This window comes from Gopherus flavomarginatus, chromosome 5, assembly GCF_025201925.1.
Source record: "Gopherus flavomarginatus isolate rGopFla2 chromosome 5, rGopFla2.mat.asm, whole genome shotgun sequence".
Lineage (NCBI taxonomy): Eukaryota > Metazoa > Chordata > Testudines > Testudinidae > Gopherus > Gopherus flavomarginatus.
The window spans coordinates 6,142,716-6,166,519 of record NC_066621.1 but is presented as its reverse complement, the minus strand read 5'-3'; the positions used below and the strand labels follow the sequence as shown (position 1 = coordinate 6,166,519).

Sequence of the window (23,804 nt, the reverse complement as noted above, 5' to 3'; positions counted from 1 at the left end):
AGATATATAAGTAGATCAGGAAATGTCTAGGAAGACACAATTAGGTTTATCTCTTTTATTTCTTTATGGCTTGTGGGCTCCTCTGTGCTAACCCCCAGGTGCTGTTGTTTTGCTTGTAACCTTTAAGCTATCTTAATGCTTAATCCTTGTAATTGTATTTTTTAAAACCTAACAAAAAGCCTAAGTTCCCAATGTATTTTCTTTCTTTTTGTTTTTAATAACATTTACCTTTTTTAAGAACAAGATTGGATTTTTGTGTCCCTAAGAGGTTTGTGCACATGCTGTTTAATTAGCTGGTGGCAACAGCTCATTTCCTTTGTTTTTCCTTCTCAGCCCTTCCCCGGAGTGGGGGTGAAAGGGCTTGAGGGTACCACACCAGGAGGAATTCCCAAGTGCACCTTCCTGGGTTTCAAAAGGGGTTTTTGCACTTGGGTGGTGGCAGCATCTACCAATCCAAGGTCAGAGAGAAGCTGTAACCTTGGGAGTTTAATACCAGCCTGGAGTGGCCAATATTCATTTTTAGAATCCTTGCGAGCCCCCACCTTCTGCACTCGAAGAGCCAGAGTGTGGAATCAGCCTAGACAGTAGCACAATCAACCTTCAAAGAAATCAGCTTACCCTCGACTTCCTGCTTGTGTTCGTATCATACTCTGGAAGGGCAGCGACTTTGTCTCTGCTATTTTCATCTTTTGTTGGCAGTTTTTATTGCCAAAACCTTGAAGAAAAGTGTTAAGGATTTAATCTTCCAGCAACTGGAAAGGTCTGCCATTCACTGTTACTAATTCGAGGCAAGCATCAAGCAAAGTTAGACTCCTCGATCTTCACTTTTATTGACTTGCTTTTCAACACAGAATCTAGAGCATGTTGGTTTGAGGACAGAATCTTTTTTATTTTTTTGCACAGAGGGTTCAGATTAGCCTCATCAGTGTGTGAACTTGTCTCACTTGGGGCTAGCTGCCCTTGCATCAGGACAGGACACTCGGCTGGATGATGTCTTTGTAATAGCTCCCAGCAGCAGGTGGCGGAGAAGGGATTTGAGGAGGGAGCTGACGGAGGCTAAGGGTGGGTTTGTGGCTGTTAGCATGACTTAGAAAGAAGCCTGGGACAGGCTGGGGTCATGATGCAGACGCTCTGTCCTGTGCTCCAAGGCCCGAGCCTCTGCCCACGGCAGGGCAGTATGAGCAGCAAGGCCGTCTCCCTGGGAGGGCATGGGGCTGCCAAAGTTTTAGTGCATCTGCATCCCCATTCCTCAGGCATACGCTCCAGCCAACATCGCTCATTGTTCTGCTGGTGTGGAGGAGGGGGCCGACAGAGATTTCAGGCTGGAATTTCCAGAGGTGCCTGAATCCCATAGGCTCCTCGGAGACACGCAGTGGTGGGGCTGGCACTGTGATGTGTGCTCCCTTCCCTGCCTTTGCAGCTCACCCTCTGGATTGACGAGAAAATACTGACGGCTCAGGATGCGTCCTATGATGAAGCCCGGAATCTGCAGAGCAAGTGGCAGAAGCACCAGGCCTTCATGGCTGAGCTGGCCTCTCACCAAGGCTGGCTGGAGAAAGTGGATGAGGTAGGTGACCTCCTGTGGGGGCTGGGAGAGTATCCTCCCAGGCCTTGCTGCACCTCAGGCACTTGGCGCTGAGTGCACACCCGAAGGCTAGTGCAGGCCAGGCAGCCCATGGGCTGAGGTAGCCCCCAGCTCCCATCGACATCAATGAAATGGGGCTTTCAGCAGATGCTTAGCTTTAAGCACGTGCTAAAGAGCTGTCTCAGGACTGGGTGAGGCTATAGCGCAGGGCTAGGCAACCTAAAGGCGGCATGCGAGCTGATTTTCTGTGGCACTCACACTGCCCGGGTCCTGGCCACCGGTCCAGGGGGCTCTGCATTGTAATTAAATGTTAAATGAAGCTTCTTAAATATTTTAAAAACCTTATTTACTTTACATACAACAATAGTTTAGTTCTATATTATAGACTTATAGAAAGAGACCTTCTAAAAACGTTGAAATGTATTACTGGCACGCAAAACCTTAAATTAGAGTGAATAAATGAAGACCCGGCACACCACTTCGGAAAGGTTGCCGACCCCTGCTGTAGCGGGTGGCGGGATGGAGGTAGCACTGGGGCAGGAAGAAGGGAGTGGGTCCTGCACTGCCCTCCAGCTGGATTCTTGTGTTCACAGGATTTCATTACTATCCCCTCTCTCACCAGCCACCATGATACAATCCACAGCCCCCCCTCCTTTAACATGAGTGTTGTACAACATGAGAGGTGATTGCCGGACACTGGTGGGGTCTCAGCTGGACACTGTGTCCTGTTGCGGGCACCACACTTTAGGCACTTTAGGCAAGATGTGGACAAAGTGGAGAGGGTCATGAGCAGGGCCAGCGCTTCCATTTAGGTGACCTAGGTTTATTGAGGGGCGGCATTTTGCCGGGGGGGCGGCAGGCGGCTCCAGTGGACCTGCTGCAGGCGTGTCTGTGGATGCTCCACTGGAGCCGCGGGACCAGCAGGAGCAGCATGCGGGGCGGCAAAATGGCCTTGCGCCTAGGGCGCCAAAAACACTGGCGCTGGTCCTGGTCATGAGGAGATCAATAAAACCTGGCCAGTGAGGGAAGGCATTAAGGCTGGTTTAGTCTAGAGAAGAGGAGGCTGAGGGGACCAGATAACAGTCATCAAATACGTACAATGATGTTACGAACGGGGCGGTGATCGATTGTTCTCTGTGTCCACTGAGGGCAGGACAAGACGGGATCAGCTTAGCTTGCAGCAAGGGAGATTGAGGTTGGATATTAGGAAAAACTTGGGACAGGTTCCCTGGGGAGGGTATGGAATCTCTGTCACTGCAGACGCCCCTCAAGGATGGTCTAGGTTGGACAGATGCCCCTCAGGGATGGTCTAGGTTTGCCTGGTTCTGCCTCAGTGCTGGAGATCCCTTCCGGCCCCACATTGCTGATTCTCTTTTCCCCTGACCTCTCTCCAGGAGGGGCGGCAGCTGATCCGAGAGAAGCCCCAGTTTGGTGTGGTGGTCTCGCAGAGGCTGACAGAGCTGCACCGGCTCTGGGACAAGCTCCAGTCGACAACAGAGGAGAAGGCCCAGCGCCTCTTCGATGCCAACCGCTCAGATCTGTACGCGCAGAGCTTTTCCGACCTGGACAGGTGGATAGGAGAGATGGAGACGCAGCTGCAAGCAGACGAACAGGGCACCGACCTGACAAGCACCAACAGGCTGCTAAAGAAGCTGATGGTAGGTGGTGAACTCCCATGAGTGCTGGCACTGCGGGGGCTGGAGGGATGTCCTGCTGGGGAGGGGGGGCACACTGGAGACTGGCAGTGCTAGGGGACGGATCGCTCCACAGTCACCCCTTCCCGTTTCTTGCCCCTGTGGCCTGCAGGGCCTGGGGCTGCAAAGACAAAGCATTCGGCCTCTCGGGTGGTGGGGGAAAGGGATTCTCCGGCAGCGGTTTGCTCCACCCGATCTATTCTCAGCTGGCGGAGGAGACGCTCATCCTTGCAGGGAAGGAAGCGTTTGTAACCTCCATAGATGTCCAGCCGTTAGCGGAGGACAGACAGCCACACAGCGTTAGCCTAGCTTAGACGCTGTCACTGTCTGGGGTAGCCTGTCCTGAGCTTCACAGATCTCAGCAGCTCAGATTCACTGTTACCAGCCTCATCTGTGCCAATCCACAGAGCATATGAGTTGGCAGTCACTGTTACAGAGGCAGCAGCTCATACTTCAGTTGAGAGGGCTCACCTTCAATCGCCTGGGTCCCTTGTAATCCGTCCCTCCTGGGTAATACGAGCAGCCTTCCTCCAAGGGGATGAATCCTTCAGGGACTGGTCATTTGAAAACTCTTTTCTATTTTGTTTTTAATTCACTCTAACCCCGTATAAACATTCAACATGTGTGTATCACGCTGCCTCATAGCAAGATCTTCTCTGGGATTGAACCTGTGGATCTAAAAGCAGAAGCTGGCACTGTCAGGCCAGGTCTGTCAGCTCAGAGGGACAAATAGACTCTTAAACCTATCCATGGTCTAGCCACTACCAGGGGATGGGGAATTGCACGGGGTTAGCTTGGGTCATGTTTGGAATTAGGAGCCATGAAGAGCGTCTCTGGGAGAACTGGTTAGAAAATGGGCTTTTTGCCACAGTAAAGTTCAATTTTTTGACGAAAAATCGAAGTCTGAAATCTTCAGTTGGGAAATGTAGTTTCGGTGCCTCATGCTCCAATATCCTCTATAAGCCAGGTTCCCTGGTTGGACTACATCTCCCATGATGCATCATCGTGTCCCCTCATAGTGCATAAGACAATTACATCATGGGACTCCCTGGCTGTAGTGCATCATGGGAGATGTAGTCTGGCCAGACAGCCTGGTCCATAGAGGAAAATGGGGATGAGGAAAATGGACTACAGTTCCCATAAGGCACTGCAGTGGACTCTGAATGGATATGTTTCAATTTGCAAGGCATTCAGTTTTTCAATGAAAAAACAGGTGTTTTTTGTAGAAAGCAAAGCAAACACTTTTCACAAAAAATTTAGTTTAGTCAAAAACCCACCTTTCTGTAAAAAAATACCCAAAACAGGTAACAACCAAATGTTGTTTGGTGATTATTTGATTTTTATGAGGAAACAAACAGAAGTATAAAGAGGTGAATGATTTATGGCTTCCCTACGTTTCTGAATACCACATGTTTCACGAGATCTCCAACAGAATTATGCAATGATGCAATTTCACACTTTGTCAAAGCTGCAAGTACAAACCCAGGAAATACTGCAGAGACGTAACACGTTGGGGTAGGGGTCACAGTAACGAAATAGGAAAAGACGTAGGGAAGGGAGGGCTCTGGGGAGGGGAAGGGAAAGGAGGAGAGGTTTAGGGGTCTGGCTTTATCCAAACATCTGCTGATTCCGGTGGCTGTTGCTGCAGCCGTGGCTGCGTGTCATTGCCTGGCTGGCAGTGGCGAACGTCAACCCTTTGCTTTCAGAGACTCTATGAGCAAGTGAGCACGCGGAAGAGAGAGATGGAAGAGCTGCTGTCGCAGGCCCCTCCCTCCAGAGGGGATGTGCACGAGGCCGACAGCAAGCAGCAGAACATCGAGAGAAGGTTTCTGGATCTCCTGGAGCTCTTGGGGAAGAGGAGAAAGGAGCTGGAGTCTTCCAGAGCCAAGTACCAGCTCAACTGGGATCTGACAGACGAAACGGTGAGCTCCCTGAAGGCCACGTGCGCCATCTATGGTCCCCGATGCTCCTTGCCTTCCCAATGGGCCTTCTGCGCAAGCCTCCCAGTCTCTTGCGAGCGTCTGCTCCAGTGCCCTGGATGATACAGCAAGGTCTTGTAGCTCCTAGGAGGTCTAGTCATGGTCTAGTCTGATGTGCTAGGTGCTGTACAGAGACAGAACAAAGGGACAGTCCCTGTCATGCAGAGCTTCCATTCTGTCTCTGGTTGCTGCTCGGTAGTGAGTAGTGTGAAGGAAGGTCCCAGACAAGCTCCCGGGAACAGGGTCACCGCTCTGATGGGATTCAGTGGGCTGGGATGCCCAGATTCACTGCTAGAGTGAGCCCTGACAGGGCAGGGTCCAGGTGCAAGGGGCTGGCGCTGAAGCTTGAGTGGAGCCTGTTGACTGCCTGGACAGAGGGCTTGAGTGGGCAGGTTGCCACACTATCAGATCGCCAGCCTACTGTGCCCCTTGCCATGCTGCGGCCTCCCACCGCCCTTCCTGCCCCTCGGCCGCAGCCTCTCCATTCTCCTCTGCTTCCATCTTGCAGCTCTGGGTGCAGGAGAGGCTGCCCCTGGCCAAATCCACTGACCACGGCACCAACCTCCAGACCGTGCAGATTCTGATGAAGAAAAATCAGGTGAGTCTGTCCATCGCTAGCTGCTCATTCCAACACTGAGATCAAAGCTGGGCAGCAAAAGGCTAAGTGGGCCTTTCCAGAGGTGTTCAGGGTGCTGCAGGTACAGGACGTGGCTAGGACCTGGCCCCAGATGCATCCCGTAGAAATCTGGTAACACTCACCTTGACAAGCCATGTAAACTGAGGCTTTCAGCCCTAGGACATTTGGACACTCATTTTTCATTAAAACGAATGGCAGCTGGGCACCCAGACCCCCTAGGCAGCATGGGAGGATCTCAGCCATGCTGGAGCTTTGGGGGCCCATAAAGTGATCACAGAGCGGCTGCGTGACGTGGCGTGCTGGTGCATCCCTCTGGCCCGGTGCCTCCCTGTGGGGTTGTTACATCACGGAGAGACATGGGCACATAGGGGCAGGAGGCGTTTCTTCCCTTGGCTCTGCCCCTTCCTGCCGTCCCCACTGTGCTGCTGCCCGTGCCATGGGTCGCCTGCACAGGAGAGCCAGAGGGCACCGTACATCTCTTTCCTCCCGCGTGCAGGCCCGGAGCCTGTCAATGATGCTGAAGTCAGAAGGTTACGGTGACGGTCCCATTGCTACAGACCATGGCCACAGGTGGAGCTAGAGGCCACTGGCTCATCTCTTCCCTGCAGTGTGTAACCCCATCACTAGCCATATGCTTCAGTAGCATCCTCCTGCTCCTTAGCACGAACCCTTTCACACACACATCAGCCCCACCCACCCCTTAGTTGTGGTGACTCTCCGGGGCCTCTGTCTCTGCATATTTTGATATTATTATTGATTAGCTGCATTATCATTGAGCCTAGGACCAGGCTTCCTTGTGCTAGGTGCTGTACAAAAGCAGGAAAAAAAGATGAGATTTAAACCAATCTTTGTGTCCCGATGCCTGGGCACTAGCCAGACACGTTCATTGCCCGCACACCACCCGAGCAGGAAAAAGCCACTTCTGCCCTGCATCAGGGTGGTTAGTTGGGAAGCAGCAATCGTGCCCATGTGAATGCAGAACTCCTGCTGTCCCCTCTGCTGGGCCTTCACGATGCCCACAGGGTAGCGGGCACGTTTCTGGGCGGTGACGCGGGCTCTCCCTCTCTAGACACTGCAGAAGGAGATCACGGGCCATTCCCCACGGGTGGAGGATGTCCTGCGCAGGGCCGAGCGCATGGTGGCGGCAGCCGACGGGGACTGCAGCGCCGTGGAGGAGCGGCGGTGGGTGCTGAAGGAGTTGTGGAGCACGTTGCAGGAGGAGACGGGGAGGAGGTGGCGGCGGCTGCAGCAAGCGAACGAGGCCCAGCAGTACTACCTGGACGCCGGCGAGGCCGAGGCCTGGATCAGCGAGCAAGAGCTCTACATGGCGGCTGATGAGAAGCCACAGGTGAGACCAGCTGGAGCTTAGCAATAAAACACGCAGAGAGCAGGCACGGTCCCGCCGCGGTCAGCGAACTGGGGTCTGGATGATGGCCAGCACACCGGGGGTCGCCCGGCTCAGCCCAGTGCTAGGGTTGGCCCCAGGCGTTTCTCAGGGAACGTCTGCACTGCGGGGGGTGCAGCACACGTAGATGCAAGCCAGCTACTGTCACGGGAGCAGTGAGTCCTCAGGAAAAGGCGGAAGGTTTACATGAGCTGAAGACAAAGCGGAGTATGGCAGCTGCTGGCATGTGTATGCCAGGTCCTGGGCAGGCAGGGCTAGGCCAGGCTGCTGCAGCGTCACCGTTATTTTTTCATACAGGAGCTTTCCTCTCAGGAGCAGCAGAAGGTCCCTAAAAGTGGGGGGGCCAGTGGCACCCAAACTGAGGCCCCGTGCCCCTGCGTGTTTCCCCTGAGGCCCTGCTTCCTGCCATCCCTTCTCCCTGAGCCCCCACCCCTACGCTGCCCTTTCCCCTGAATCCCCACCCCCACACCACCCCTTCTCCTCGAGCCCCCACCCCTATGCTGCCCCTTCCCGAGGCCCCATCCTGATACCACCCCTTCTCCCCGAGCCCCCACCCCTACGTTGCCCCTTCCTGAGGCCCCATCCCTACATCACCCCTTCTCCCCGAGCCCCCACCCCTACGCTGCCCCTTCCCCTGAATCCCCACCCCCACACCACCCCTTCTCCCCGAGCCCCCACCCCTACGCTGCCCTTTCCCCTGAATCCCCACCCCCACACCACCCCTTCTCCCCGAGCCCCCACCCCTATGCTGCCCCTTCCCGAGGCCCCATCCCTACACCACCCCTTCTCCCTGAGCCCCCACCCCTACGCTGCCCCTTCCTGAGGCCCCATCCCTACATCACCCCTTCTCCCTGAGCCCCCACCCCTACGCTGCCCCTTCCCCTGAATCCCCACCCCCACACCACCTCTTCTCCCTGAGCCTCCACCCCTACGTTGCCCCTTCCCGAGGCCCCACCCCCACACCACCCCTTCTCCCTGAGCCCCCACCCCTACGCTGCCCCTTCCCGAGGCCCCATCCCTACACCACCCCTTCTCCCTGAGCCCCCACCCCTACGCTGCCCCTTCCTGATGCCCCATCCCTACACCACCCCTTCTCCCCGAGCCCCCACCCATACACTGCCCCTTCCCCTGAATCCCCACCCCCACACCACCCCTTCTCCCCGAGCCCCCACCCCTACGCTGCCCCTTCCCGAGGCCCCATCCCTACACCACCCCTTCTCCCTGAGTCCCCGCTCCTATGCTGCCCCTTCCCGAGGCCCCATCCTGACACCACCCCTTCTCCCCGAGCTCCCACCCCTACGTTGCCCCTTCCTGAGGCTCCATCCCTACATCACCCCTTCTCCCCGAGCCCCCACCCCTACGCTGCCCCTTCCCCTGAATCCCCACCCCCACACCACCCCTTCTCCCCGAGCCCCCACCCCTACACTGCCCCTTCCTGAGGCCCCACCCCCACACCATTCCTTCTCCCTGAGCCCCCACCCCCACATTACCTCTTCCCCCAAATCCCCACCCCCACACCACCCCTTCTCCCCGAGCCCCCCCTGCACTGCCCCTTCCTGAGGCCCCACCCCCACACCACTCCTTCTCCCTGAGCCCCCACGCCCGCATTACCTCTTCCCCGAATCCCCACCCCCGCACCACCCCTTCTCCCCAAGCCCCCACCCCCGCACTACCCCTTCCCCTGACTCCCCACCCCTGCACCACTCCTTCTACCTGAGCGCCCACCCCTGCACTAGCCCTTCCCGAGCCCCCACCCCCACACTACCCCTTCCCCTGAATCCCCACCCCCGCACAGCCTCTGCCCCCCCAAGACCTTGCCCCCAGCTCACTCCTCTCCACCTCCTTCCCCACCCCATCGCTCACCCTTACAGCCAGTAAAAGTAGGGGGGCCATGTCCCCCTGAGCCCCCCATTCCAGCACTGTTTCCTCTAGCTCTCATGCTGCAGTCACACCTCCCAGCTGCAATGCAGACCATCCCCAGGAGCCCTTGTGGGACAGTGGCTCCGCATGGGGTAGACAGTGCTCTCAGGTGGTCCAGCCTATCCTCTTTCTTGCTACCTGGCTCTGGGTCAAACTGATCCTCAGACTTGGGGATGGGAAGGAATTTTCCCCAGGTCAGAGTGGCAGGGGCCTGCAGTGGGGCAGGCATGGGAAGGGATTGACTGGCACCACAGCCTCTCCTGGGGCGGGGGTATGAGTGCCTGTGTAACAGTAGTTTAGTCTGTTTCGGACTGTAGTTTAACTGAAGTCATGGGGCTCAATCCAGGGGTGTCTGGATGCATTGTAGTGTCCTAGGCGGTGAAGGAGGTCAGACAAGATGGTCCCTTCTGGCCTTGAACTCTCTGGAACTCTGTGACCCACCTCTCTGCAATACAACCAGTGCATGCCCCAGGGGCGGGACGAGCCGTGCCCAGAGCGATGGTGGGTGCTCCGTGGCACAGAACCGTCACGGAACAACACCTGCTATCACTGCGCTGTAGCGGCAAGATCCATTTACTGCTCAACCCCCCCGGGCCATGTCATCAGCTGTGTTTGCATGTGGTATCCGTTGAACAGCCCAGCATAGTCCCCAAGCCTCCTCCTACAAATGTTAACACCCACCAGTAGCTCCCAGGCCATGCCGGTATCAGGAGGCTGCTACGGTCTGGGATTTGGTGTGCTCTGACTCCAGAGGCTTCCATTGTGTTTGGCTGCAGACAGAGGTGAAAGTAAGCCAGTCCGGTCTGGTCCAGCATACCGGCAAGAGCCAGTATGCCGTGCTGGACCGCACCGCTTTCACGGCGGGGATTGAATCTATGAATCCAGATCACCTGACTCAGGCCTCGGGAAGGGGCAGCGTAGGGGCAGGGGCTCGGGGAGAAGGAGTGGTGTGGGGGTTGGGCCTCAGGAAGGGGCAGTATAGGGGTAGGGGCTCAGGGAGAAGAGGTGGTGTGGGGGTGGGGATTCTGGCGGCCGGGCTGGGGCCGGGATTTAAAGGGCTCAGAGCTCCCCACCGCTGCAGGCAGCCCAGAGCCCTTTGAATCCCGGCCACGGCTCTGGCGGCCAGGCTGGGGCCAGGATTTAAAGGGCTCGGGGCTCCCCTCAGCGGCAGGAGCTCTGGGCCCTTTAAATCCCTGCCGCAGCCCCACAAAGCTCGGGGTTCCCCCTAGCGGCTGGAGCCCTGGGTCCTTTAATTTGCCTCTGAGCCCTGGGGGGCTCCCAGCCACCTCTTCAGCTGGGAGCCCCTGGTTGATTTAAAGGCCCTGGGTATCCCAGCCACAGCTGGTGCCCCAGGACCTTTAAATCTTGAGAGGTCACGCCCCTTCCAGATGAGGCCACACCCCCCTCAGGACTCCTGCAGTACTGTAAGTCCTGTAAATTACTTTCACCCCTGGCTGCAGAGGTGACTCGCTAAGCTTTGCAAGGCTCCATTTGGCCCCATGCTCTTGCCTGCTGAGCCATGTTTGCATTCCAGTGTTACTCCTGGGGGAATTCTGCACCAATACACACAATTTTCAGAGGGGTAGCCGTGTTAGTCTGGATCTGTAAAAGCAGCAAAGAATCCTGTGGCACCTTATAGACTAACAGACGTTTTGGAGCATGAGCTTTCATGGGTGAATACCCACTTCGTCAGATGCATGCAGTGGAAATTTCCAGGGGCAGGTATATATATGCAGGCAAGCTAGAGATAACGAGGTAGTTCAATCAGGGAGGATGAGGCCCTGTTCTAGCAGTTGAGGTGTGAAAACCAAGGGAGGAGAAACTGGTTTTGTAATTGGCAAGCCATTCACAGTCTTTGTTTAATCCTGAGCTGATGGTGTCAAATTTGCAGATGAACTGAAGCTCAGCAGTTTCTCTTTGAAGTCTGGTCCTGAAGTTTTTTTGCTGCAGGATGGCCACCTTAAGCTCTGCTATAGTGTGGCCAGGGAGATTGAAGTGTTCTCCTACAGGTTTTTGTATATTGCCATTCCTAATATCTGATTTGTGTCCGTTTATCCTTTTCTGTAGCGACTGTCCAGTTTGGCCGATGTACATAGCAGAGGAGCATTGCTGGCATATGACACATTAACACCACCCTATACCGAAAACCTACCGACCGCTATGCCTACCTTCATGCCTCCAGCTTCCATCCCGGGCACATCACACGATCCATTGTCTACAGCCAAGCACTGAGGTACAACTGCATCTGCTCTAACCCCTCAGACAGAGACCAACAGCTACAAAATCTCCACCAAGCATTCTCAAAACTACAATACCCGCACAAGGAAATAAGGATACAGATCAACAGAGCCAGACGTGTACCCAGAAGCCTCCTACTGCAAGACAAACCCAAGAAAAAAACCAACAGGATTCCACTGGCCATCACATACAGTCCCCAGCTAAAACCTCTCCAACGCATCATCAGGGATCTACAACCCATCCTGGACAATGATCCCACACTTTCACAGGCCTTGGGTGGCAGGCCAGTCCTCGCCCACAGGCAACCTGCCAACCTGAAACATATTCTCATCAGTAACTGCACACCGCACCATAGTAACTTTAGCTCAGGAACCAATCCATGCAACAAAGCTCGATGCCAACTCTGCCCACATATCTACACCAGTGACACCATCACAGGACCTAACCAGATCAGCCACACCATCACCGGTTCATTCATCTGCACATCCACCAATGTAATATACGCCATCATATGCCAGACATGCCTCTCTGCTATGTACATCAGCCAAACTGGACAGTCGCTACGGAAAAGAATAAACGGACACAAATCAGATATTAAGAATGGCAATATACAAAAACATGTAGGAGAACACTTCAACCTCCCTGGCCACACTATAGCAGACCTTAAGGTGGCCATCCTGCAGCAAAAAAACTTCAGGACCAGACTTCAAAGAGAAACTGCTGAGCTTCAGTTCATCTGCAAATTTGACACCATCAGCTCAGGATTAAACAAAGACTGTGAATGGCTTGCCAATTACAAAACCAGTTTCTCCTCCCTTGGTTTTCACACCTCAACTGCTAGAACAGGGCCTCATCCTCCCTGATTGAACTACCTCGTTATCTCTAGCTTGCCTGCATATATATACCTGCCCCTGGACATTTCCACTGCATGCATCTGACGAAGTGGGTATTCACCCACAAAAGCTCATGCTCCAGAACGTCTGTTAGTCTATAAGGTGCCACAGGATTTTTTGCTGCTTTTACACACAATTTTGTTCCCCACAGAAAATACATTCTGCCCAAGAAGTGCTGCAGTTCCACCTTTTGACCACCAGAGGCCACTGTGGTGCCAGAACAGCCAGCTGCTGGCGGCTTTCATGCTACTCGCTGTTCTGGCACCACAGTGACCTCTGGTGGGTGAAGGGAAGACCTGCAGCAGTTCTCAGGCAGAAAGTATTTTCTGCAGGGAAAAAATTCTGCAGCCAGACTTGTACCCTGCATGTTAGCAGTAGTGCAGAATTCCCCCAGGAGTAAAATTCCACGTGGCTCTGCTGTGCTCATGGCTTCATGACTTCCCTACTCAGGGCACTCCGAGGCGTCTCTCTGCATGCACGTGAGTCTGCATCTGAGATGGGTGTGCTCCTGCCTTGTGTACATAGATTTCCGCTCTTCAGCAACGGACACGTCTCACTATGGGTCATAGCTGTAAGCAGCAGTGATTCCAGTACTGCCAATTCTGCGTGTTCCAAACTCCTGAGTTTGGCTTTAAAAAATCCTGCTATTTTAAATGAAAGCCGAGATTCTCCCATAATCACGTGACTCCAGGAGCTCAGTCTTGAGGAGAAGCACCAAATATCATGAGCTCGCAGGATAGCAGGAGAGTCGGCAGCACTGTGACGCCGGCCTTTCCAATCTGGGAGGTGCTTCCCCTAAACACCGGCCTCGATTTTAAAACAAATTTGTGCACACAAATCGGTTTTCAAGATAAGGCGGCGGGGGGGGGGGAATCTCCCTTCTCACATCCCTGAATCTAACCATCAGCAAAGAACACTCAGCCCAGGAGGAGGCTGCACAAAAGTGACTTTAATTCACATTTCTGACCTCCTGATCCTGGGGTCCACAGAGGCTCGGGTGTAAGTTAGCCGTCAGGGCCTGTTTAAGTCACAGCACTCTCCCTGGGCTGCCCTCAGATTGCTGTGTGCCCCAGCCGTGGCATGCTCCCTATACCGGGGCCTGTGAGGGGGTTCTTCAGAGGACAGCCTGTGTAACCCATGCCTGCTGGACATGGCACTCTGTCCCCCTCTAGTTGCATCTAGTCTAGCTAGAGATTGGTGAGTCTGCTACAGCCTTAGCTAAGAGGCACATACACTAAGCTTCAGAAGTCCCAGGTTCTATCCTGCCCACCGAGAGAACCCTCGCCAAGCCAGGGCTTTGAGAACCCATTTCCACTGTTTCCATCCTCTCACCTGGTGCAGAGGCCAGAGCAGGGGGGAGGATCTCTGCTTGGAGATTTAGGCTGTTTCCCTCAGAGCCAGGTCTGATCATTACATACAACAGGCTGATTTTGTCCTTGCCGAACATTGTGGGGTTGTTTGTGTGTCACTGCAATTGAAAAACGCCCAGCCTGGGTGTGGCCCACCTGAGACCAGCTGGCTGGTCCAGGGGCGCGATGTAACACAGAGAAGTTTGTAGATGTGTAACTAGGTACTTAGTAGATCAGGTGCCAGCAGGTGGTGCTCCACAATACAGACCCTTGTTCATGAGCTTTGTTGGAACAATAAGAATGGTTCAGCATCAGCCAACCCCAATCATGAGTCAGGGCCTCCGATGTCATGAGATTTAAAATAAATACTAAGTATTGGCCAGGGGAGGTAGGGTGGCTTAGTGGCCAGCATGTTGGGTGGGGACTCAGGAGATCTAGGTTCTATTCCTTGCTCTGCTGCAGGGTGACTTCCCCTTTCTGTGTCTCAGTTTCCCCTCTGTGCAATGGAGATAATGATTCCAACCTCCTTCATACAGCACTTTGAGAGCTACTGATGATGAAAGCTGCATTGCAGCATTGTTGTTATTATTTCAGTTGCTTTCTGGTTTCTAAGCTGTGAGGGTCACACTTAGCTCATGATTTCCAGCTTTTTTCCATAACCGCGGGTGCTAGGAAACGCTCTCCTGAAAGCCGAGTAATCACGTGACTCCAGGAGCTGGGTATTTAAGAAAAACCCATAACTATTGTGCAGTTTGGCAGCACTGGTTGCTATGGCCATGTACTTCCTGAGTGCAGCAAGACCCACACACTCTTAGCAAGAGCACCCCAGAGGGAGGTTGCAACCCCCCTAATTGGAAATGATTGGGACAAGGCAGCATGGCAGGAATCCTGCGCTTGGCACTAGTTTGCGTGGAGGCCTGAATGGCAGGCGCCCCTTTGAACAAGCGAGGGCCCAGTTCCCAGCTTTGTCTCCTGCATTCTGCCCCGACGTCTGGCCAGCGTGGGGCAGTGGAGTATCAGAACCAGAATGTTTACCCAGGTGCGCGTGGGCTCTGGCAGCCCCCCGCCCTCCCCGCTGCTAACCCTGTCTGGTTGCAGGATGAAGAGAGCAGCATCATTATGCTGAAGAGACATCTCCGCCAGCAGCGCACCATGGAGGATTATGGCAAAAACATCAAGCAGCTGGCTGGCAGGGCGCAGATGCTGCTCTCCGCAGGCCATCCAGAGGGGTGCGTATGAGCCGGGCAGGGAAGCCCCTTAATACTGACCAACCCATCTAAGGACACTGGGGTGGGGTGTGGCCTGCCTGCCAGCTCTCACTTGCTGCTTCGATTCCTGCTCCTTGCGCCCATAAACGTGCAGGGACTAGCACCCCCCCACCGTCGGCTCTGCTGTGTAGGTTCGGAGTACGTCTACATTACAGTTAGAGGCAGATATACATGCACAATCCCTGTCCAAGCTAGTACCCTCCAGAGAGCAGCATGGCCATGGCAGCACGGCAGTGGGATGGGTGAGTCACGGTGTCAGACGAGATAGCACTAGGGCGGCTAGGGGCGGCTAGCCCCTCCTGCTGCCCGTGCTACCGCGGCCATATCGCTATATTTAGTGGGCTAGCTCGATCAAAGCTAGCAAGGGTAAATCCACCAGAGCTGGGAATTACCCATTCCCTCTGTGCCTACCCGGGAGTGTCCAGCTGCACAGACGGGCAGAGAGACAGCCAGATGGCAGGACTCCCATTCCACTCAGAGATGCCCAATCCAGGGCCTTTGGCTCCTGACCTCTGCCACGTGGGCTAAGCACAAATCCGTCCCACGTCATATTAAGGTTCCATTTGTAAAGGGTTAATACATGCTCGGCCGGTGAGCAGGCTGTGTTGCAGGTGGCTATAGGCCATGTCAGGAGGTCTTATAAACCCTGGGTATAAACCGTGGCTGTGAACTGCCTGCTGGTTCTGTAACAATCTGCATCAGCTGCTGAGCCATTCATAAAACCTCAGCACATCACACACTGACTCACTTCACAGGAACTGTTTATAAAGGGAACCTTCCTATGCAGAGTGACCAGCTACTCTCCTTGGGATCCCTGGGCCCAGCTGCTAGACGGGATGCAGGGTAACTAGCGTGTCGGGTAGCTCTGAAGCAGAGCTTTGGCTGAGACATTGAGGGTTACTAAATGTTCTAGCAAGTTTCTCTTTAATGATGTTGTTTGCTGGGAATGCCAGACTTCTTGTTGGCATTACAGTAGCATGTAGAGGCCCCAGGTGAGATCAGGACTCCATGGGGGCCGGGCGCTTCACAGAGACACAGCGAGAGACAGACCCTGCCCCAGCTGAGATCATGGTCCTGTTGTGCCAGGTGCTGCACAGACACAGTGAGAGACAGGCCCTGCCCCAGCTGAGATCAGGGCCCCGTTGTGCCAGGCGCTGCACAGAGACACAGTGAGAGACAGGCCCTCCCCCCACTGAGATCAGGGCCCCGTTGTGCCAGGTGCTGCACGGAGACACAGCAAGAGACAGGCCCTGCCCCAGCTGAGATCAGGGCCTGGGGACCAGGCACTGCACAGAGACACAGCAAGAGACAGGCCCTGCCCCAGCTGAGATCAGGGCCTGGGGACCAGGCACTGCACAGAGACACAGCAAGAGACAGGCCCTGCCCCAGCTGAGATCAGGGCCCTGGGGACCGGGCACTGCACAGAGACACAGTGAGAGAGTCCCTGCCCCGAAGATCTCACATTCTAAACAGACGGAGGTGAGAGGGGAAATAGAGTCACTGAGAGGGGAATGGACTTGCCCAAAGTCACCCAGCAGGTCAGTGGTTGATCTAGGAATTCAACCCTCAAGAGGCTCAGTCTGTTTAGCTTAACAAAGGGAAGGTTGGTTAAGGGGTGACCTGATCCCAGTCTATACGTACCGAGGTGGGGAACAAATATTAACAATGGGCTCCTCAGTCCGGAAGAGAAAGGCCTAACAGGATCCAGTGGCTGGAAGTTGAAGCTGGACAAATTCAGACTGGAAATAAGGTGTCAATGTTTAACAGTGAGAGTAATTAGCCATTGGAACAAAGGTGGTTCTGGATTCTCTGTCACCCCCAATGTTAAAATCAAGGTGGGATATTGTACAAGCTCTGCTCTGGTTCAGCCAGGAATTAATTCAGGGCCGGTCTCTGGCCTGTGTTATACGGGAGGTCAGATGAGATGATCACATGGTCCTTTAGGAGGTGGAATCTATGAACCCAGATCTCCTGACTCCCAACCCAGTGCCGTGCCGTGCCGTGCCCCCTGGGCCACACTGGCTTTGACTGTCCTGAACACAGCTGGTAACCAATTCTCCAACAGACACGGTTTCCCTCGGGAAATTATTAGTAATTTGTATTATCGCAGCACCGAGGAGCCCCTGCCAGGGCTCAGGCGCTGGGCAGACACGGAAGGAAAAGACAGGCCCTGCTTTGCTATTTTGTTGAAACTGAGGCTTAGTTTACACTAGGAAGATTTGCCAGCATAGCTGTGTCAGCTAAGAGTGGGAATAGTCAGCAAAACCCAGCCAGCGAAACCTCCAGTGCTGGTGCAGCTAAGCTGGGAGACAGATGCTTTGGTCAGTTTAGCTGGTGTCATCCGGGGCAGCAGGGAAGTCTCTGTCATGTGGACCAGCGGTTCTCAGCCAAGTGTATGAATACCCCTGGGGTATGCAGAGGTCTTCCAGGGGTACCTTATAGTCCATACATCCAGCCCATACTTCTTTAACTTGCTGGCAAGAATACTGTGGGAGACCATATCAAAAGCTTTGCTAAAGTCAAGGAATAACACGTCCACTGCTTCCCACAGAGCCAGTTATCTCCTCATAGAAGGCAGTTAGGTTAGTCAGGCGTGACTTGCCCTTGGTGAATCCATGCTGACTGTTCCTGATCTCTTTCCTCTCCTCTAAGTGCTTCAGAATAGATTCCCTGAGGACCTGCTCCATGATTTTTCCAGGGACTGAGGTGAGGCTGATGGCCTGTAGTTCCCTGGATCCTCCTCCTTCTCTTTTTTAAATATAGGCACAACATTAGCCTTTTTCCAGTCACCCCGGACCTCCCTCAATCACCATGAGTTTTCAAAGATAATGGCCCATGGCTCTGCAATCACATCCGCCAACTCCTTTAGCACCCTCGGATGCAGTGCATCCGGCCCCATGGACTTGTGCTCATCCAGCTTTTCTAAATATTCCTGAATCACTTCTTTCTCCACAGAGGGCTGGTCACCTCCTCCCCATGCTGTGCTGCCCAGTGCAGCAGTCTGGGAGCTGGCCTTGTTCGTGAAGACAGAGGCAAAAAAAGCATTGAGTCCATCAGCTTTTTTCACATCCTCCATCACTAGGTTGCCTCCTTCATTCAGTAAGGGGCCCACACTTTCCTTGACTTTCTTCTTGTTGCTAACATACTTGAAGATAAGCCGGCTACATAAAAAGCACTAGCGAAGTCAGTGCAAACTAAAATTTCATACAGACAATAATGTGTTTATACTGCTCTCTACTACACACTGACATGTAAGTACAATAGTTATATTCCAGTCGATTTATTTTATCATATGGCAGTAATGAGAGAGTCAGCAATTTGTCAGTAATAATGTGCTGTGACACTTTTGTATTTTTATGTCTGGTTTTGCAAGCAAGTAGCTTCTAAGTAAGGTGAAACTTGGGGGTACGCAAGAGAAATCAGATTGCTGAAAGGGGTACAGTCGTCTGGAAAGGTTGAGAGGCACTGGTGTGGACAGTGCTGAAACTTTCTCTGTGAATGTGTGCATTTCGATGACATTTCCTTTTGAAAAAAAATGGGAACATCCCGGTTTGATCCTATCAGCCCAGGCCATCCCGAGCACTCGGTTTATCTGGGATTGTATTGTAAGTTATCGTATAAAAGACGTTGTTTCTAAAGGTTGAAATTGGGACAGTTTAGTTTCTCCCAAGCACTTTTTATTTTAACATTTTCTGTTGTGGGAAATTTGGACCCTTGTTTTGGTTCCGATTGGGAACGCCAACGTCTTCTGAACCACGGGGCTTCCGGCCGCCATGGTCCCTAACCTGCTTGTTGTCTGTACCTCCAGGGAGCAGATCATCCGGCTGCAGGGGCGGGTGGATAAGCAGTATGCAGGGCTGAAGGACCTGGCGGAGGAGCGCCGGCACAGGCTGGAGGAAATGTACCACCTGTTCCAGCTGAAGCGGAAGGTGGACGACCTGGAGCAGTGGATCGCGGAGCGCGACACAGCCGCCTCCTCCCAGGAGATAGGGCAGGACTACGACCATGTCACTGTGAGTTAGCATGCCAGGCAGAGGGCATGGCTTGGGACACGGCGCCTCGCCAAATGCACAGATGCCCCGGCCTGGGATGCCTGCCTGGTGTCTGCATCGTGAGGCGGGAGCTTTCTGTAGCCCGGCAGGGTGGGGGGATCTTTCTGCAAAGAGGGCGGTAGGGCAGCTTGGCCATGGGGGCAGAGGGAGAAGAAACGCTCCCAGGGCAAGGGGGGCAGTGTACAGAGCATGCACTGAGGATGGGGGTGGGGGCCTGTACAGAGGAGCATGCCCCGGGTGAGGTGGGCGCATCAGGGGGTATGGAGGAGACAGTGGTGGATTACTGTTCTGTGGGGCCCTGGGCCAGAGCAAGAGGGGCCCCACCACCCACATCCCAGTGCTCCTACCGGGGAAATGGGGTCAGGGCGGGGGGGGGGGGGGGAGTTGCTCTGCTTCCCTGCAGGAGTGCCGGGTGGGTGGAGCAGATCAGGGTGCGGGGCGGCCATTTTTCCAGGCCCCACAGTTGGCTGGGGCCCCTGAGCACGGCCCTGTTGGCCCAGTGGCTAATCTGCCACTGGGAGGAGAGCGCCCCTGGTGAGGACTGTTTCTCCGCCAGCTGCTGCAGGAGAAGTTCCAGGACTTTGCGCGGGACACGGTCAGCGTGGGGAAGGAGCGCATGAAGAGCGTGAACCAGGTCATCGAGCAGCTGATCGAAGATGGCCACTCGGAGGCCGCCACCATGGCCAAGTGGAAGGACGAGCTGAACGAGAGCTGGGATGACCTGCGGGAGCTCATTGACACGCGCAAGCAGCTGCTGGCCGCATCCTACGAGCTGCACAAGTACTTGTACGATGGCACCGAGATCCTGGGGCTCATCCAGGAGAAGCAGCGGGAGCTGCCCACGGAGCTGGGCCAGGACGTCCACACCGCCGAGTCCTTCCACCGCATGCACACAGCCTTTGAGCATGACATCCGCCCACTGGAGGAGCAGGTACAGCTTCCCTGCTGCAGGAGTTCAGGGCTCCTAGAGCTCCGGGGGTCTGGGATCAGATTCCTCTCTGCCACGATAGAGCCCCTGCCGGCAATGCCCTTGGGCTGCCTTATTGCCAGCCGCTCCTGTTACAGCAGCACCTTGGCTCGCTGGGGAACGTTTTCCCTGTGCTCTGATTAGCTGGGGGAAATGAGGGGCCGTGTCTGCCCTGCTTGGGTTCGCTAGGCCATGCTCCAATTCCATGTGTAGGCCACCAAGCGTGGAACGTGGCTCGTAGGTGATGCATGGATTACAGGGCCAGACGAGCCCACTCTGAGCTCCTGTAAACCAGCCAGAGAGCCTCCCCCAGGGATCCCTGCGACCAGCCCAGAGCACTGGGCTGAGCTGGAGCAGAGCTTTGAGAGGGACAATCCAGCCTGGATTTATAGATGCCAGACCAGGGTTGGAGAACCTGCCCTACCCTGGGAGATCTGGTCCCTGCTAAACATCTGCATCTCATTTCAAACTGGAATGTTGCTGACTTCATCTCCCAGCCATTGGCTCTCGCTTGGATGGCGTCAGATCAGCAGTTCTCAAACTTCAAGTGTGTCCTGACCCTGTTTTAATGAGGTCACCAGGTCTGGTGTTAGACTTGCAGCCCTGGGTGGGGGGCTCAGGTTACAGGTCCCGCCCACATAGGGTTGAAGCCCTTGTGCTCCACCCCCGCCAGGGGCGACAGGGCTCGGGTGGGCTCAGGCTTTGGTCCTCTCCCCTGGGGTCGTGTAGTAATTTTTGTTGTCAGAAGGGGGGTTGCGGTGCAGTAGAGTTTGAGAACCGCTGGACTAGATTACAGAGCCCTCTGCTAGCAGAAATCTCCTGCCCAGCCCGATAGAGCAGGATCAAGGCAGCTCTCAACGTTCTCCTGGATAAACTAACCAGCCTGAGCCCCTTCGGTCTCCTGCCGCCCGGCCGGTTCCTAGACCTCCCATCGCCCTGGAGCTCTTTTCTGAGCCCTTCCTTGGTTTTCAACATCCATGGAACAGGGTGGGCACCGTCTCCAGGAAAGGTGCCACTAATGCCATACGCAGACCCACCACCACCTGCCTAGTCCTACTCGGTATTCTCACGTTCATCCTCCTAGCTACAGCATCACCCTGGCAGCTCACAGTGACTTGCTTGTCCAGTGTGATGCCCAAGTCCCTTTCAGAGGCCCCGCTTTTCCGGTTCTGTAGGTGGGGGCTGCATTCCTTGTTCCTAGATATAGAACCTTGCATGTGGCCATATTAAAATACATGTTGTTTGCATGTGCCCAGCTTACCAAGTGACCCGTCCTTGTTGTTTACCACTTCCCTGTCTCTGTGGGATCTGCCCTGTCTGACAGACGGGAATTGTGATGGGACTCCCCAGTACAGAACTACAGGCAGATGGTGGAATGAGGCCCAAGAGTCGTGGTTTTCACCCCCTTGGCCACGTTTCCCTGTGCTCTCTCCGGCAGGTCCAGCAGTTCCAGGAAGTAGCAGCGGGGCTGCAGACAGCCTATGCGGGGGAAAAAGCCAACATGATTCAGAGGCGAGAGCAGGAGGTGGTGAGGGCCTGGAAGGCCCTGAAGGATGCCAGCAGAAGCCGGCGGGCACAGCTGCGGGACACGACTGAGAAATTCCGCTTCTTCAGCATGGTCCGGGACCTCCTGTCTTGGATGGAGAGCATCACCCGGCAGATTGAAGCCCAGGAGAAGCCCAGGTAAATCGCCATTGAGGGGGAATGGCCCACACGGGCAGGACCGGCGCTAGGGGTTTGAGCGCCCTAGGTGGCCGGCAATTTCGGCGCCCCACGCGCTGGTCCCGCTGCTCCGGTGGAGCTGCCACAGTCGTGCCTGCGGGAGGTCCACCGGAGCCGCTCGAGCAGCCGACCGTCTGCAGGCACGACTGCGGCAGCTCCACGGGAACCGCGGACCAGCGGACCCTCCGCAGGCACCACTGCGGTAGCTCCACTGGAGCCGCCTGTCGCCCCCTCCGGCAAAATGGCGCCCAATAATTATTCTGGCGCCCTAGGTGATTGCCTAGGCCGCCTAAATGGTAGCGCCAGCCCTGCACACAGGGTCCGACATGCCCCGGGGGCATCTCTATTCCCAGCTTTTAAATCCTTACCTGACTCTCATCAGAGGCTGAGAAGCAGCCCTGAACTTTGCAAGTCTCCTGTTCTGTAGAGGCTGGGTGACTGTATTTCCCAAAGGGAAAATGGGACACCATGTGGGGCTAGCCTGAGCCCTTCCTTCCCGTGCGTGGGGCTAGCCCGAGCCGCTCACTCAAACCCACCTCCCCACACAGGGCTGGCCCATGCTGCTTTCCTGAGCCTGGCCCCTCCCACCACTCCCCTCACGCAGGGCTGGCGTCACTGCTCACCCAAGCCCTACCTGCCCCCTGACCGAGCCCTGCCTCCCCCCTATGTGAGGCTGGTGTCAGCCCTCGCTCCCCCACATGTTCCACCGCACCCCACGTTTTGTTTTGTTTTTTGGCAAAAGTGGTCATTTGTCCCGTTTGCTGTAGCCAACTGCCCACTCTTGCCAAAAAAAAGTCAGGATGGCCGGGACAGGGCTTAAAAAAGGCACTGTCCCAATCAAAACGCTCTGCAGAGATGTCTCGTCCATGGAGTTGCTGATGAAATACCACCAGGAGATCAGGTCTGAGATTGAAACCAGGCAGAAGAGCTTCACCAGCTGCGTCGACCTGGGGGAGAAACTGCTGCAGCACAAACACCAAGCAAGCGCCGAGGTGAGGAGCACGGTGCCTCATGCTCTCATTTGCCTCTATGGGCAGGGCAGCCTAGCCCGACTACATCTCCCAGCAGAGCCGGCTTTAGGAAGTGCGGGGCCCGATTTGAACAGTTTAGACGGGGCCCCAGCAGGGATGACTTAAAAAAAAAAGACAAAAAAAAACACGTTAAAAAAAAACACATGGGACTTGTACTCACTGGGCTGTGCTCCGAGTCTTCGGCGGCGGGTCCTTCACTCGCTCCGGGTCTTCGGTGGTACCGAAGGACCCGCCACCGAAGTGCCGCCAAAGACCAGATAGGGAACCAGTTATTAAGATTTTGGCAGCTCATTACTGGTTGTTTCCATATCTTTCCCCTAGGATTCACACTGTGAATCCTTTCCCAGGGTGCACTGCGCCCGCATTTCCCACTGTGATCCCTCATGGGAGAGGTAGTCTGGCTGGTGAGCCCAGCCCACCACAGTCAATGGGAGCATGGCGCACCCAAACTGCAACTCCCATGAGGCACCGTAGCAGCATTGCTGGATGGAAATATTTTGGTTTTCCAGGTGCATTTTTTTCATCAAAACCGCAACATTTTCCATGGAAAATGTACATTAAAAATGAATTTTTTTTCTTTCCATCACAACTTTCCATGGTGAGCCCCTCCCCCCATTTCCCGACCCCACAGCAAAGGTGTCATCCCTCATTCAGAGCCTGCAAAGTGCCCAGCGTGTCCTGGGTGCTCTGCATAAAGCAACATCCGATGGAGTTTTCCCGCCTGAGGGCCCTCCGGAGCAGCACAAGGCAGATCTGTGCAGCCAGTTACAGAGACACCCGCTGGAGCCGGGAGTGGAAAACGCTGTGGTTATTTCTCTCCTCTCTCCCCTTCCAGATCAAGGAGAAGCTGCTGCAGCTGACGAAGAAGAGGTGTGAGATTATGGAGAAGTGGGACAGATGCTGGAACTGTCTCTGCCTGTGTGAGTGCCGCATGGGCATGTCGGTGGTGGGGAAGGGTCAGTGGGCACCAGGAAGCTGCTAGAACTTCACCCAGACCTACAGGTGCTTAGCACCCGCCTGGCCCCAGCACACTGAGCTCTGTGAAATGGGAGCTCTGGAAAATC

At 54.9% G+C, this 23,804-nt stretch overlaps 1 protein-coding gene across 1 annotated transcript in view; it reads left to right on the top strand.

The window, feature by feature from the left end:
* The window catches only part of SPTB (spectrin beta, erythrocytic), a 125,339-nt gene that overhangs the window by 73,542 nt on the left and 27,993 nt on the right, over positions 1-23,804 (top strand). The window contains 11 exon segments of the mRNA XM_050956656.1: positions 1,421-1,567; positions 2,980-3,243; positions 4,986-5,201; positions 5,767-5,856; positions 6,965-7,243; positions 14,799-14,929; positions 18,777-18,981; positions 19,577-19,951; positions 21,426-21,670; positions 22,563-22,701; positions 23,576-23,660. Of these exon segments, the coding sequence (XP_050812613.1) occupies positions 1,421-1,567; positions 2,980-3,243; positions 4,986-5,201; positions 5,767-5,856; positions 6,965-7,243; positions 14,799-14,929; positions 18,777-18,981; positions 19,577-19,951; positions 21,426-21,670; positions 22,563-22,701; positions 23,576-23,660 (2,176 nt within the window).